The sequence below is a fragment of the Sciurus vulgaris genome (genome assembly GCF_902686455.1).
Source record: "Sciurus vulgaris genome assembly, chromosome: 2".
Classification (NCBI taxonomy): Eukaryota; Metazoa; Chordata; class Mammalia; order Rodentia; family Sciuridae; genus Sciurus; species Sciurus vulgaris.
The window spans coordinates 33,705,069-33,717,308 of NC_136462.1; the positions used below are offsets into that span (position 1 = coordinate 33,705,069).

Sequence of the window (12,240 nt, forward strand, 5' to 3'; positions counted from 1 at the left end):
CTAGAAGCAGGCCTCCCCTGCTCAACAGCACCTCCACTCAGCCCTGGCAAATAAGGCTCCTGAGTTGCACAGCTAGTGAACAGCTCTACTCAGCCAGCTGGGGGTTCAGACACACAGGGCAACCCCTGAGCAAGGGAGAAGGAAGACTATCCACTGGCAGCTTGGGAGGCCAGCTGATGTCTATTTATGCCAGGGCCTAAGCCTGCTCTGTGTCTAACCGACCCAAAACACAGTCATTCCCCAATGGGCTATTTTAGATGGGGCCACATGCACATCTGGAAAGGGAAAGGGGGAAGCAGAAGGAGGCAAGGAAGGAGTCCTTGACTCTGGGAATTTGTTTTATTTGACCTCAGGTGCAGAGAACTGAATTAATCGTAATCCTTGGTTCATGACACACTCAACACTGATTTATGCGGGGCCCATTTTTTTATTTAATCAACCATTAGAACTTGAATAATAATACCCTCAAACCCATCCTCCTCCCCTCTAAAGGATCGACACTAACTCACACTCACCATATGGTTTCCCCAGCAATCTAACCCCCTGCCTCACCCTAACTTCACCCTGAGTCAGGGTCTATCATTACTTTGATTTCCCTTTCATATCACTTTATTGTAGCTGTATAGCTACGCCTGAAGAATGTTTCACTAATTGTTGTTACTGATAAAAGTTTACAAAAGATGTCATGCTACATCTCTGGTATACTTCCTTTATTTGATATTGTATTCGTTCAGATTTCTACATGTCACTATTGTTCATTTGGGCTGAATGTAACTTTCCGCTGTGTAAATTCATCAATCATTTATCTGCCCTCTCACAGATGTGCATTTGGGTTCCTTCCAGGCTTGCAGGGAGAGAGTTTCTCTTGGGCGTACATACCTAGGAGTGCGCTTGCTGTGCCATGAGGAGTGTGAATATTCAACTATAAGAGATAATGAGTTATTTCAAAAACTTTTCCAGAAAGTCGGGGTGGGGGGGAGTATCTCATGAAAATCAAAGGGAGATCAGTACTAGAGGAAAGGGACCAGAGGGAGGGAAGAGGATCAGGAAAGGGAAAATACTTACAATGATACCAGCCAAATTATATTGTTATATTTTGTGCATGCACAATATGTAATAAGGAATCCCACCATTATGTACAACTATAATGCATCAATAAAAAAAATCATGGGAAGAAAGGACTTCCATTTTGATTGTCTTTCCTAGAGATTCTAAGATAATTGTTTCCTCTTCCTTACCTCTTTGATTTTGGGGATTGACCCCAGGGATGCTTCACCACTGAGCCATGTCCCCAGCCCTTTTTTGTATTTTATTTAGAGACAGGGTCTCGCTGAATTGCTGAGGCTGGCTTTGAACTTGTGATCCTCCTGCCTCAGCCTCTTGAGCCACTGGGATTACAGGCATGAGCCGCCATGCCTGGTGCTTCTTTGATTCTGTTTCTTGAAATACCATGTCAGCTCTACAAAAATGTTTAAGTCATGTTCTCAGTTAACACCTGAGCAGTATGTCAACTAAATCCCTCCACAGGAAAAGAAGAGGTTTTTTGGGTTGGTTTTTGTTTTTGTTTTTTATCAGGGACTGAACCCAAACGTGCTTTACTTTACCACTAGGCTTTTTATTCACCAGCCCTTTTCATTTTTTATTCTGAGACAAGTTCTTACTGAGTTGCTGAAGATCTCACTAAGTTGCCAAGGCTGGCCTCAAACTTGTAATCCTCCTGTCTCAGTCTCTCCAGTGGCTGGGATTACAGGCATGCACCTCCACGCCAAAAAAGAAGAGCTCTTGATGGGCACACAGATAATAGGAAGAGCATCTAACCAGAACAAAGACCCATGCTGGTCCAGACACTGGGCCAGACTAGTCCAATGGAAAGGGAAAGTCTAGAAGCTGCTTCACTTTTGGCAAATACATGTAACCACACTGAGTCTTCCCCTTTGGTACTCCATGCATGATCATGTCTTGTTAAATGAGCCAACTTGCAAACCCCTTGAGGGCAGAGTACAGATCACATTCATTTCTACGCTCCTCAAAGTCTGTCAGCACTTATTGAAATGAATTGAACTCTACAGTGATACTGGCCTGATATTAAGATCTCACTACAAGGGCTGGGGATATAGCTCAGTTGGTAGTGCTTGCCTCACAAGCAAAAGGCCCTGGGTTCAATCCCCAGCACCGCAAAAAAAAAAGAAAAAGAAAATTCTCACTCACAGAAAGATTAATAGTAGACCAGATACAGAAGCTATTCAAAGCTGAGAGTGATTAATTCTGACCAAAAGTTAGGAACTGCAGAAAAATTCCTAGGTAGTGATGTTGGAGCTGGGTTTGAAGGATGAATCAAGTAATCAAGAGGAAAGAGAATAAAGAATATGCCTAAGACAATTAAGAAATGAATTTCTGACTCAGACCTCTTGATTTTCTGGTTTTCTCCTGTTTCTCAAATTCCATGCCTCTCTGGTCATGTTAAAGCACCAAAAATGGAGAACCTGTGGATCACTGTTAAACATGCATTATCTACACTTATTTGTTCATTCCACCCACAAACACCAAGAAAGTAAGTCTCTACCATGTGCCTGGACCTGTGCTGGACTCTGGGGATACAAGGATGGACAACATGGGCTCAGTCCTTGCCCTTACTCCACTCCCTGTCTTTAAGGGCAGAAGAGGATTAAACAAAGCAGTTGACTTGGTCTGCCCATCAAACAGACTCCATCAGCCTGGGGGAGCCCCTCCCCTCCCCAAAACATTTTCAGTAAATTGTGCAGGATTAAAGAAAGGGCTGCCTGCACCATAATTAAAAGAATCCTGACCAGCATCCCAGGTAGGCAGGCAGTTGCTCAGAGCCGAGAGACCCAAAAATCAGGTGCTTCCTACATAATAGCCTCCAATCTGATACTTGATAGCTGCTGGTTTCCAGAGTCAAACAAATGTCAGAATTTTATGAAGGAAGGCAGGAAGCAAATAAGGGGGCAAGGATTGGGGTCTAGGCCTCAGGGGAGCTCAATTAGTGAGCCAGATAAAGTTAAACCGAAAGGGCATGTTCTCAGTTTCCTAGAAAGCCAGCTGGAAAAGATGCCAATCCTTAAGCCTCTGTCACTCAAAAGATTAACAGAAGAGACCTAGGGGTGCCCACAGGGAATTCTGCAACAAGCCAGATGTTTCTGCTCTTCCTATGACACCACCGATCTCAACCAGAGCCACGCTTCTGGGGCCACCAAGAAGCTGGAATCTTCTGGAATAGGTTGAAGTTCAAACATACGCCTTTATCAATATAGACACTTAAAAACATTAACACTTTCTCTGCAGAATTGCCTGACGCATTTGGGTTCGGAATTTTCTCACTGAGCCCTCTGTCCCTTTAACAGGAATGGCATCCCTTGTTGAAGGAAAATTCCCTGCAGCTTCTGGGTGGTATGAAAAGCATATAACCTTTATATCCATATGAACTGGGATTTGGATCCCAGAGACACATCTATATACCATGACTAGTTCAAGCAAATCATTAGCCTCCAAGAGTCTAGCTTCCTCTTCTGCAAAATAGCATGAAAAACACCCACCTTCTTCTTGTTCTAAGTATCAGAGATCACGTAAAGTACCCAGCCCAAAAGTTCATAAACTCATAGATGGTAGTACTTATTGTTGCCTATAGTGCAACAAGATGACCATATGGTAAAGACACCAGTTTTCTCTTGGAAGTTTCTAACCATAAACATGCATGTTGCATGTTCAAGTGTGTGTGCACGTGCCTACCTAAGAGACAGAAAGAGAAAAAAGAATGAGGAAAAGAGCTGTTCCTGCTATGTTCCATTGCTTCTATCAAATTAATAAGCTAAAGAAGTTGCAGGGAAACCTTAACCAAAATCTCTGCTTTCCCCTAAAGTCCCTAGCTTTCCCCTAAAAGTTGCTTCCTTCGATTTCAGGAAAGCCATATGGCTTGAGACGTTAGACATGCCCAGCAGCAAATGAGCCCCCCACCATTTGTCGGAGGGCCTCTCTCCTTTCGACCCTCCTGTGGGCGGGCATCCAGATCTCACTCGGGGTGCTCTGGTCTGCATCTCTGTCTTGACTGTTCCTAATTATTGGAGGGAACACTGTGGATTGCCTGACCTCAGAGTTTAAAGAGCTTCAAGTCCTAATATCAAACCAAGCAGCTTCATTTAAAAGGCATCCTCATCTGCATCCATAAAAGTCACTCCCGGAGCCCTGACTTGCCCCAGCTTTGGGAATGCCTGCTGTCGAGGATTTATGACACGCCCTGGATCTAATCTGCCGCACTTTAACTGCTGCTGTTGCACATCTGGTCATAAAAGCAAGGGCCAGCCCAACACGGGGACAAACACTTTTCTTTCCTAAGTGGCTGCAAATCTGATCTCACAGTGATAGCTGGGCTCAGATGTAATCGGCCAGCATCTGGGCAGTCATTAAGACTTGTCAGTCTTTGCAAAGCTTTCCCTCCACACACGACAGCTATAAAGATGATTCTCATATAGAAAAAGCTATGAATAAAGAAGCTGCAATGTGAACAGGTGGTAATGGAACTAGTCATCCGGGAAACAGGGCTGAAGACTCTCCAGGAAATAAAGTACAAGTTGGTTAAGGAGCCAACCTTGTTTTCACAAAGAACCTAGTTACCTTCACGACTGGGACGTGGGAGGTAAGCAGCTATCCCGAAAGGCGACTGCGACTGCCTTGACCAAAACCCATGCTTGGCCAGAGATTGCCTGGATTGTTTGGCCAAACGAACCACTAGGTGGTTTAATAGTACATTTTTTACGGCAGTGAAATTCTTTATTAGACCAATTGGAGGGGGCGGGGAGAGCAATAATCTAGACCAGAAATGAACACAATGCTGTCGGTTCCAGGAGATTTTACAATGCCCTGGACAGCCTGTCCTGTGCACAGAATTGGCACGTTTCGTGTCGTTCAGAAACTCCAATCGGACCAAGGTTCAACAAGTAATTCAACCTCTTGGCGCTGAAACCAGGGAAGAGACCCTTGAACACGGCGCAGCTCCTCGCAACCTCTCCACAGCCCCCCACCTCTGCCCCTCCTCCAGGGCCGTGCCGGCAGGAGAGAGCATTAAAATTATCTGCTGTGGGTTTTACGAGCAGCGATCGCTTTTTAAAACAACAACAACACAAGGTCCTTGTGTGGCTAGCGGGTAACCTAAAACTCTCCAGGCAGAGCTGCCCCCCGCCGCCTGCCAAGAACGCCAGCGCGCCTGGACTGGCGCAGTGTGAGACCACAGGGAAGCCCTACTCTAGTGGAGAGCGAGCTTCCCTCGGACACAGGAGGCGCCTCTAAGGGTCCTGGCGCAAAATGCATAGGAGAGACTAGGAAGGAAAACCCACCAGTGACAGTTCACAGGGGGAGGGGGATCGGTGTCGCCAGAAATGGGGGAAGAAATGGGAGAAAATTTTATTCCAGCAACTTCGCCAAGAAGCCCGCCCCGGGACTGGATAGTAGGTGCGGAGGGGGGGGAGGGACGGGACGGGGGGAGACAAGGTCCGACACCACCCTTCCCCCTCCTCCCGCCCCAGGGATGAGCGGCAAAACGAGCTCATCTCCCTCCGCAGGTGGGCTCGCGGCTCCGGGCGCACTTACCCTGGGGCCGGTGGTGCGGTGACCGGGAGCCGGGGACAGCTGCACCAACATGAGCAGCAAGTGGGGCGTGAGCAGGCGGACGCAGCGCGCGGGCAGCATGGTGCCAGCTGGGCCAGGCAGCCGGTAGCGGGCAGGGGTCGCGGGCTGGGCGGGGCACACACCGCGCCTGCCTTCCTACGCTCGGCGCCCTCGCGGCGGCGGGGAGTAGGCAGCGGGCCTGAGGCGGGGGCTGGAGGAGGCTGCAGCCAGAGGACACTGTCGGTCATGAACAGCGAAGGCGGGGAGCTGGAGCGCGAGCGTGTGCTCAACGCGCGGCTCACGCGGCGCTCGGCCCGGCCACGGCTGCAGCAGGTTGGATGCCGGAGCCCGGGCCATGGGAATTCCCGTTATAAACCCCCGGAGGAGCGGGGCGGGGCCCGGCGGCCTGACTGACGCGCCGAGAAGCCTGTAGCGGCCGATCCTCTGGCAGGTGAAAGCCAATAGGAGAGGGGCAAGAGGGGCGGCTCGTGGTCAACCCCCCCCCCAGGAGCGACACTCCTACGCTCCGCCGGAGTGGACTCCAGGAGAGACTGGGATGAAAAGTAACTTTCTCTTGGCTCTTCCGCCCGCCGAAACCTAAGAGCGCTCCGGCAGCCTGAAACCCACCAAGAATACTCACCTGGCTAATGATGAAGCCTTAGGCACGTATAGTTTTTAGCTCAAGTGCAGCCCGGAGAAGGAAACAGGGAAAATATTCTTAGCCCCATTTTTCAGATGACAATGCTATAGCACAAAGGCGCTGAGAAATCTGTTTCCCTGATACAGCAACACCAGGGACACCAAGAAGTCGCCAGGTGATACGCACAGGGAGGGTTGTGACCGGCACTGGAGTGAGACCAGGGAGCATTCATTTCTTCCTGACTCCTCTGGGGGTAACACCTGAGTTCCATAGCCACTGTTGGGGAGAAGTCTCCAGGGAACAAGGTGAGGTAGCACCTGCTAGGGAGAACCCCTGTAGGTATGGTGATGAGCACCGGGGATTCTGTAGTTCCAGTGACCCAGAATTGGAACCTAGGAGTCCAGCTACATGCTTTGATCTGGAAGGCCATGGGACATGGGACTGTGGCCTCACAGTCCGAGAAGTGGTCAAAGGGGCATGGGCCCGCTTGGAGGGGAGGAAAAGGCATTGCTGAAGAAAGGGTGGTCTGTGGATGCAGAAATCCCACAGATGGGTCAGAGGAAGGAGAGATCTCTCCTGGGTGCCCAACCACTTGGACAGCAAAGGGTCCTGCCAGATGTTTGAGGGCTTTGCCCAGAGCAGACGTCCCATAGGACTGTAACACACCACTCCTCAACAGCACAAGGTGGTCAGCTGCATTCATCCCAGGAGAACCGTGATCATTGTATGTGGAACATAACCTTCAGTGCTTTACTTCCCCTCATAAGGGACACTGGCTGCCTGGGGAGGGATTATTTTCTCCAGTCAGATTGTAAACCCCTGTGCTTTACCTCCTTCTCCTCCTCCCCCTCTCTTCCTCCTCCTCTCCTCCTTCTCTCCTCCTTTTCTCCTCCTCCTCCTCTCCTCCTCCTCCTCCTCCTCCTCCTCCTCCTCCTCCTCCTCCTCCTCCTCCTCCCATCGCTGGCTGGCCTAGTTGTCCTGACAAAGATTAGCTCTGCTCCCTTAGGGTTTCTCTCCTGGATTATATGAACAAACCTCCTATCAACTCCTGCTTTGTCCACCCTGCATGCTGACCTGCTCAGCAAACCTGACCACCACTTAGAAGCCTTTGCCTCTCCCCATTGTCCTCAGACAAAAAAGCCCAGACTGGGTGTTGAAACGAGAACAAAGTATTTGTGGTTTCCAAACAAATGAAGAACACCTCTAAAAGAACTGTCACCTTCTCCTACTGGGAATTAGTGCAGTGGTCCCACAGGCTCTTGGGAACAGGACAGCCTGGGTTAAATCCTAGGTCTGCCACCTAGTGGTATAACCTTGAAGAAGACTCTACTTGTCTGAGGTCCAGTTTTCCCCTCTGTAAAATGGGAATAAAAATAGTATCCACATCCAGGAATTGTTGCCAGGATTAAAGATGGAGTCTCTAAAACTCTTCCATGGTTAAGTTAGAAATATCACCTTCTGGTAGTTGAAAAGAACAGCACAAATACCTCATCTCATTTATCCCCAGAATGATTTTGTGAAGTAGATAGGATAGACATTCCCAGTTTATAGGTAAATGGACACTCCATGAGATGGTGACTTGCCTGGTCTTATTTGGCTGGAAAATGACAGAGCTGAGTTTCAAGGCCAGGTTTTTGGAGTCTAATTCTGCCTCTGTCACTTGAGGACTATAATCTCCAGTCTCAAATACCGTAAAGTTAAACATGGCCGTGGGCTCTTTGGAAATTCTTCAGTAGCCTACATGGCCATAGATTCGTGAGCTTCGCTGAGTTTCAGGGGAAGAGGGTGTAAACAGCAAGGGTCAGGCCTTCCTGGAAACAGCCCTTGTGATCTGGCATCCTGGGAATTTGCCCAGCTGGACTTGTGACACTTGTCCAAACTCTGCCTCATGCAACACTTGCAGCAGTTTCCACGTACCCTAAGTGTTCATCCACCAGGGACCCAACGGGATGAGCATGTTACCATCCGGCTCAGCAGCCTGGCAGGGTTTGCCTGACTCTATCACCTGGCCCCAAGCACCCATCAACCTTGTCAACTTTTTTCTGTTTTTGGAATTACTGAGAAATCTGTTGGAGTGAGTAAATATGCTTGAGATGCCCTCCCCTCCCCAGTATCTGGCAACACCAAGTGCCCAGGGAAAAAGCATTGCACTAGTCCTTTCCATCCCTAACACCGAGTGCTACTTTCCAGCCAGAAAACTTATTTCCAAGTGGTCATTGGTCCAAAACTCTACATTATTCTGGATTTCAACCATGTAGCTTAGTTTAAAATATGAGCAACCGCTTTCCAGTTACTTTGCTTAGCAAGTATTTTCTCTCCCCCTAGTTGGCATGCAGGGCCTGTCGTAACCATGGACATCATTCAAATGTTGCATTTTCTTCTCCAGACTCCTCCCAAGCCCAGAGAAGGTTAGAAATTCCAGAGAACTCCTAGTCCCAAACTGTATCTCTCTGCCAGGTTCAATCTTCTGATCCAAGCAAAAAAGTGAAATTGACAAGTTCCTTCTTCCCCTGGAGGTCAGGTTTATGATCCAAAAATAAATCGAGCTCTCCTGGCAACTGGTCTGTCCAGTTTCAGCCGTACTCCTTGTCCTGTGGGACTTTTATTTGCAAGGGGATATTCAGTAGAAGAAAAACAATACTTCGTGTCATAATGCTAAGGTCTGAGGGCCTCAAATATTTAGTCCTAGCGAGGAACAGCAGTTTCAAATATATCTAGTTTTCTATGTAATTCAGAGGAGTCTTGCTCTGTCCATATTCAGAATAGCACCTTTCTGCTCATTTTAATAAGCACGTTGATGCATCTTCTATGCCTGGCACAATGCTCATTATTTTGAAGAGTCTTCCAGTGTACATCCTGCCCTCCCAGAGGCTGCGATCTAACAGACAGCAGACAGATACCTGGGGGCCATATGGAAGAGAAGCCCCACAGTGTGTGGGAACTCAGTAAGGACCCACCACAGGCCGAAAGGGCAGGAAGGTCTCATGAAGGAGGAAGATCCTGAAAGAGGCTCTGGAGCAAAGTGCTTCTACAGTGTAAATATACCCTGATTTATGTTTGCTTCACCTGTTACAACAGCTACCAACAGAGAGGCGAGCTGTGTCTAAGGTCCAGGACTCTAGTCAAAAACAGGACTGAGCTCAGGAGCTTGGAACACCAAGAATTCTAAGTTCTTTCTGAATTTATGACTAGCTTCCTGCAACCTTAGTATTCGGGAGAGGAAGGTATCATGATGCAAATGAGGCTTACCCACAGAAGTTAACCTCACCAGGTCCACTCCTAAATGTTAAATCTACATGACAAAAATGATTAGAGTGCCGAGCAATTCAGAAGCTTCTCTCTTTTGTACACACTCCATTTACGTATAGGACAGCTTCCACTAACTCAGATTCCTTATATTATCTTCCTGTCCTAAGACCAGGTGGTCCAAGATGGCTGCTCAAGCATAGCCAATCCTGTCTGTTTTCCAGTGAACAAGAAAATATGAACATGCCCCTCTCTTTAAGGACACTTCTTAGAAGTCAGATTTTATTTTGTTTCATTTCTTGAACTTAACCATAGGACCATATCTACTGGCAAAGGGGCCTCAAAATGTCATTTCTTAAATTTATTTTTTTCAGTACTGGGCTTGAACCCATAGGTACACCACTAAACTACATCCCACCCTACTCCTTGTTTTGTTTTGTTTTGTTTTGTTGCTTTTGAAACAGGTTCTAAGTTGCCCAGGCTGAGCTGACTTTAAGATCCTCCTGCGTCAGCCTCCAAAGCAGCTGGGACTAGAGAGTCCTCTAGTCACCACACCAGGCTAAAAACATAATCTTAACTGGAGGTGACCACGTGTCCAACAGATAAGGTTTAGGTTGCCGGGGAAGGATAAAACACGGGGACACAGCTAGCAGGAAAGGTCATCATCTTTATGATACCTTCAGCTGCCAAAAAAAATGGGTCCGTCCACCTCCCTTGATTCTGCTGATCCGGCTCCCTTTATTCAGAAATAAGAATGGAGCGGGGGCAACATGACTCATGCCTATAATCCCAGGGACTGAGGCAGGAGAATCACAAGTTCAAGGTCAGTCTGGGCAATTGGGCAAAACTGTGTCAAATTTTAAAAATATATGTTGTAGATTGAGTGTGTCCTACCAAAATTCAAATGTGGAGACCCTACTGTTCTCCTCTCCATGTGATGGAATTAGGTGTTGGGCCTTTGGGAGGCGATTAGGTCAGATGAGGTCGTAAGGGTGGAGCCCTTGCGTGTGGGATTAGTGTCCTTATATGAGTCACAAGAGCTTGTTTCTCTCTGCTCTCCACTATGTGAGGATACCCAACCAGGCTGGCACCTTGGTCCTGGCCTTCCAAGCTCCAGAGCTATGAGAAATAAATCAATACTGTTTATAATACTGTTATAAATAAATCAATACTGTTTACCCAGTCCAGGTTACAGCAGCCTGAACTGACAAAGAACAATGACCCTAGGGCTGGACACCCAGATTCTTGATTCTGCAAAATTAACTCACTGTTTCTCTCTCTCAGGAACCTTCAAGTAGGAGGAACTGAAAACATACTGGGATGAAGCTCAAGTCATGTAGTGCCAGGACAGAAGAGATAAACCCCTAAAGAGGCCAGTGACCGGTTAGGGTCACTGAAAATAATGCACACCTTCATGAAAATATTCTTGGTAATTGTCTACATTCTTCTATTTCCTACCCTCCCCTTTCTCCTATAGAGGACTCTCCCTTTTCATCTAATTACTTTCCTGTGACCTGGTTTCAAAAGTAACAACTGCAATAATAGAAGTAACTCTGAGGGCTTCGCAAATGCCAAGGAGAAGACCCTACACACAGCCTTGCATTTACTCTGTAAGGTAGATACCTTATTTCCCCCATTGGACAATGAAGAAACTGAGATTTGGGAAGGTTAAATAACTCCCATAGCCATAAATGAGTAGCATAACCAGGACTTAAACCCAGCCCCCCCTTGATACTACTAAGAGCTCAACTATTTACTCAACATTTTCATTACGTGCTCATAGTCTCAGAACCAATTTAGGAGATTGAATTATTGGTCCCATTACACAGATGAGAAACTGAGGCTTAACCCCAGAGATTAACCTCACCAAGGGTGGTCCTTAAATTTTGCATGCACATCCAGAGTTTTGACAGTCTCTTAAACCCGTCACCCCTAACAGCCAAAAGCACATGCTGTATTTGCACACGCTATTGTGTTGATTTATTATTTATTTTATTTGCATTACTAAAGGTTAACTCCTATTTCCATGTGTATCAGTTTTCTCCATTTGCCTGCTTTATCTTTCATTTGCCTGCTTTATTGGCCTGTATTGTTTACACAGGAACCCATTAGGTAAGGAGCCCTTCCCGTGTCTTCAGGCCCATAACCACCTCCAGTTTGAGGTGTTCCAGAGTTTGAGTGCTCCAGGGAAGGCATCGTTACAAGGACCTCATTCAGCTAGGGATTTAATACTCCCCTGCAAATTATCGCCATTTGGTCCTAATCCATCGGCACAGAGGCAAAACAGGCAGTTGAAAAAACTTTATTGCATCCCTACTGTGTGTAGCACTAGGCTCTGGGTTTGCAGTGTGAATAGAGATAGAAGGTAACTGACCTCAGGGAGCTTACAGTCTAGTGGGAAGATGGGCTTTAGGTAACTTATTGCCAATAATTAATTCACTGATGCAAGTGTCCACATTACCGAAAAGGGTACCGGGTGTTTGGGGAGTTTATTTTAAAGGGACCTAACCCAGTCTTCAGGATTCGTAACAAGCTACTTGAGGAAGTGTTATTTAAGTTGAGATCTGTAGGCTATCTGGCTTAATCTGGACCAAGTGTGAGGGGAGGAACCTTCCGGATATAGCAAACACCAGGAGCAGAGGCACCAAAGTGGGAAAGAAGGTGGAGCGACATTGGTGACTAACTAGATTACTCAGCCTTTTCACCATGAGTAGCCCATGAAAAATAGTGACCAG

The 12,240-nt window shown here is 47.2% G+C and overlaps 1 protein-coding gene across 3 annotated transcripts in view; it reads right to left on the minus strand.

Moving 5' to 3' along the window:
* SMOC1 (SPARC related modular calcium binding 1) overlaps positions 1-5,978 on the minus strand; it is a 153,385-nt gene extending 147,407 nt beyond the window's left edge. For 2 of the 3 annotated variants that reach the window (XM_079127111.1, XM_079127110.1), the window contains exon 1: positions 5,602-5,978. In XM_079127111.1, coding sequence (XP_078983237.1) covers positions 5,602-5,700 — 99 coding nt within the window. In that variant the 5' untranslated portion in view covers positions 5,701-5,978. The remainder of the gene's footprint in view (positions 1-5,601) is intronic. The other variant, XM_079127112.1, reaches the window with a different exon arrangement.
* Positions 5,979-12,240: the final 6,262 nt, after the last annotated feature.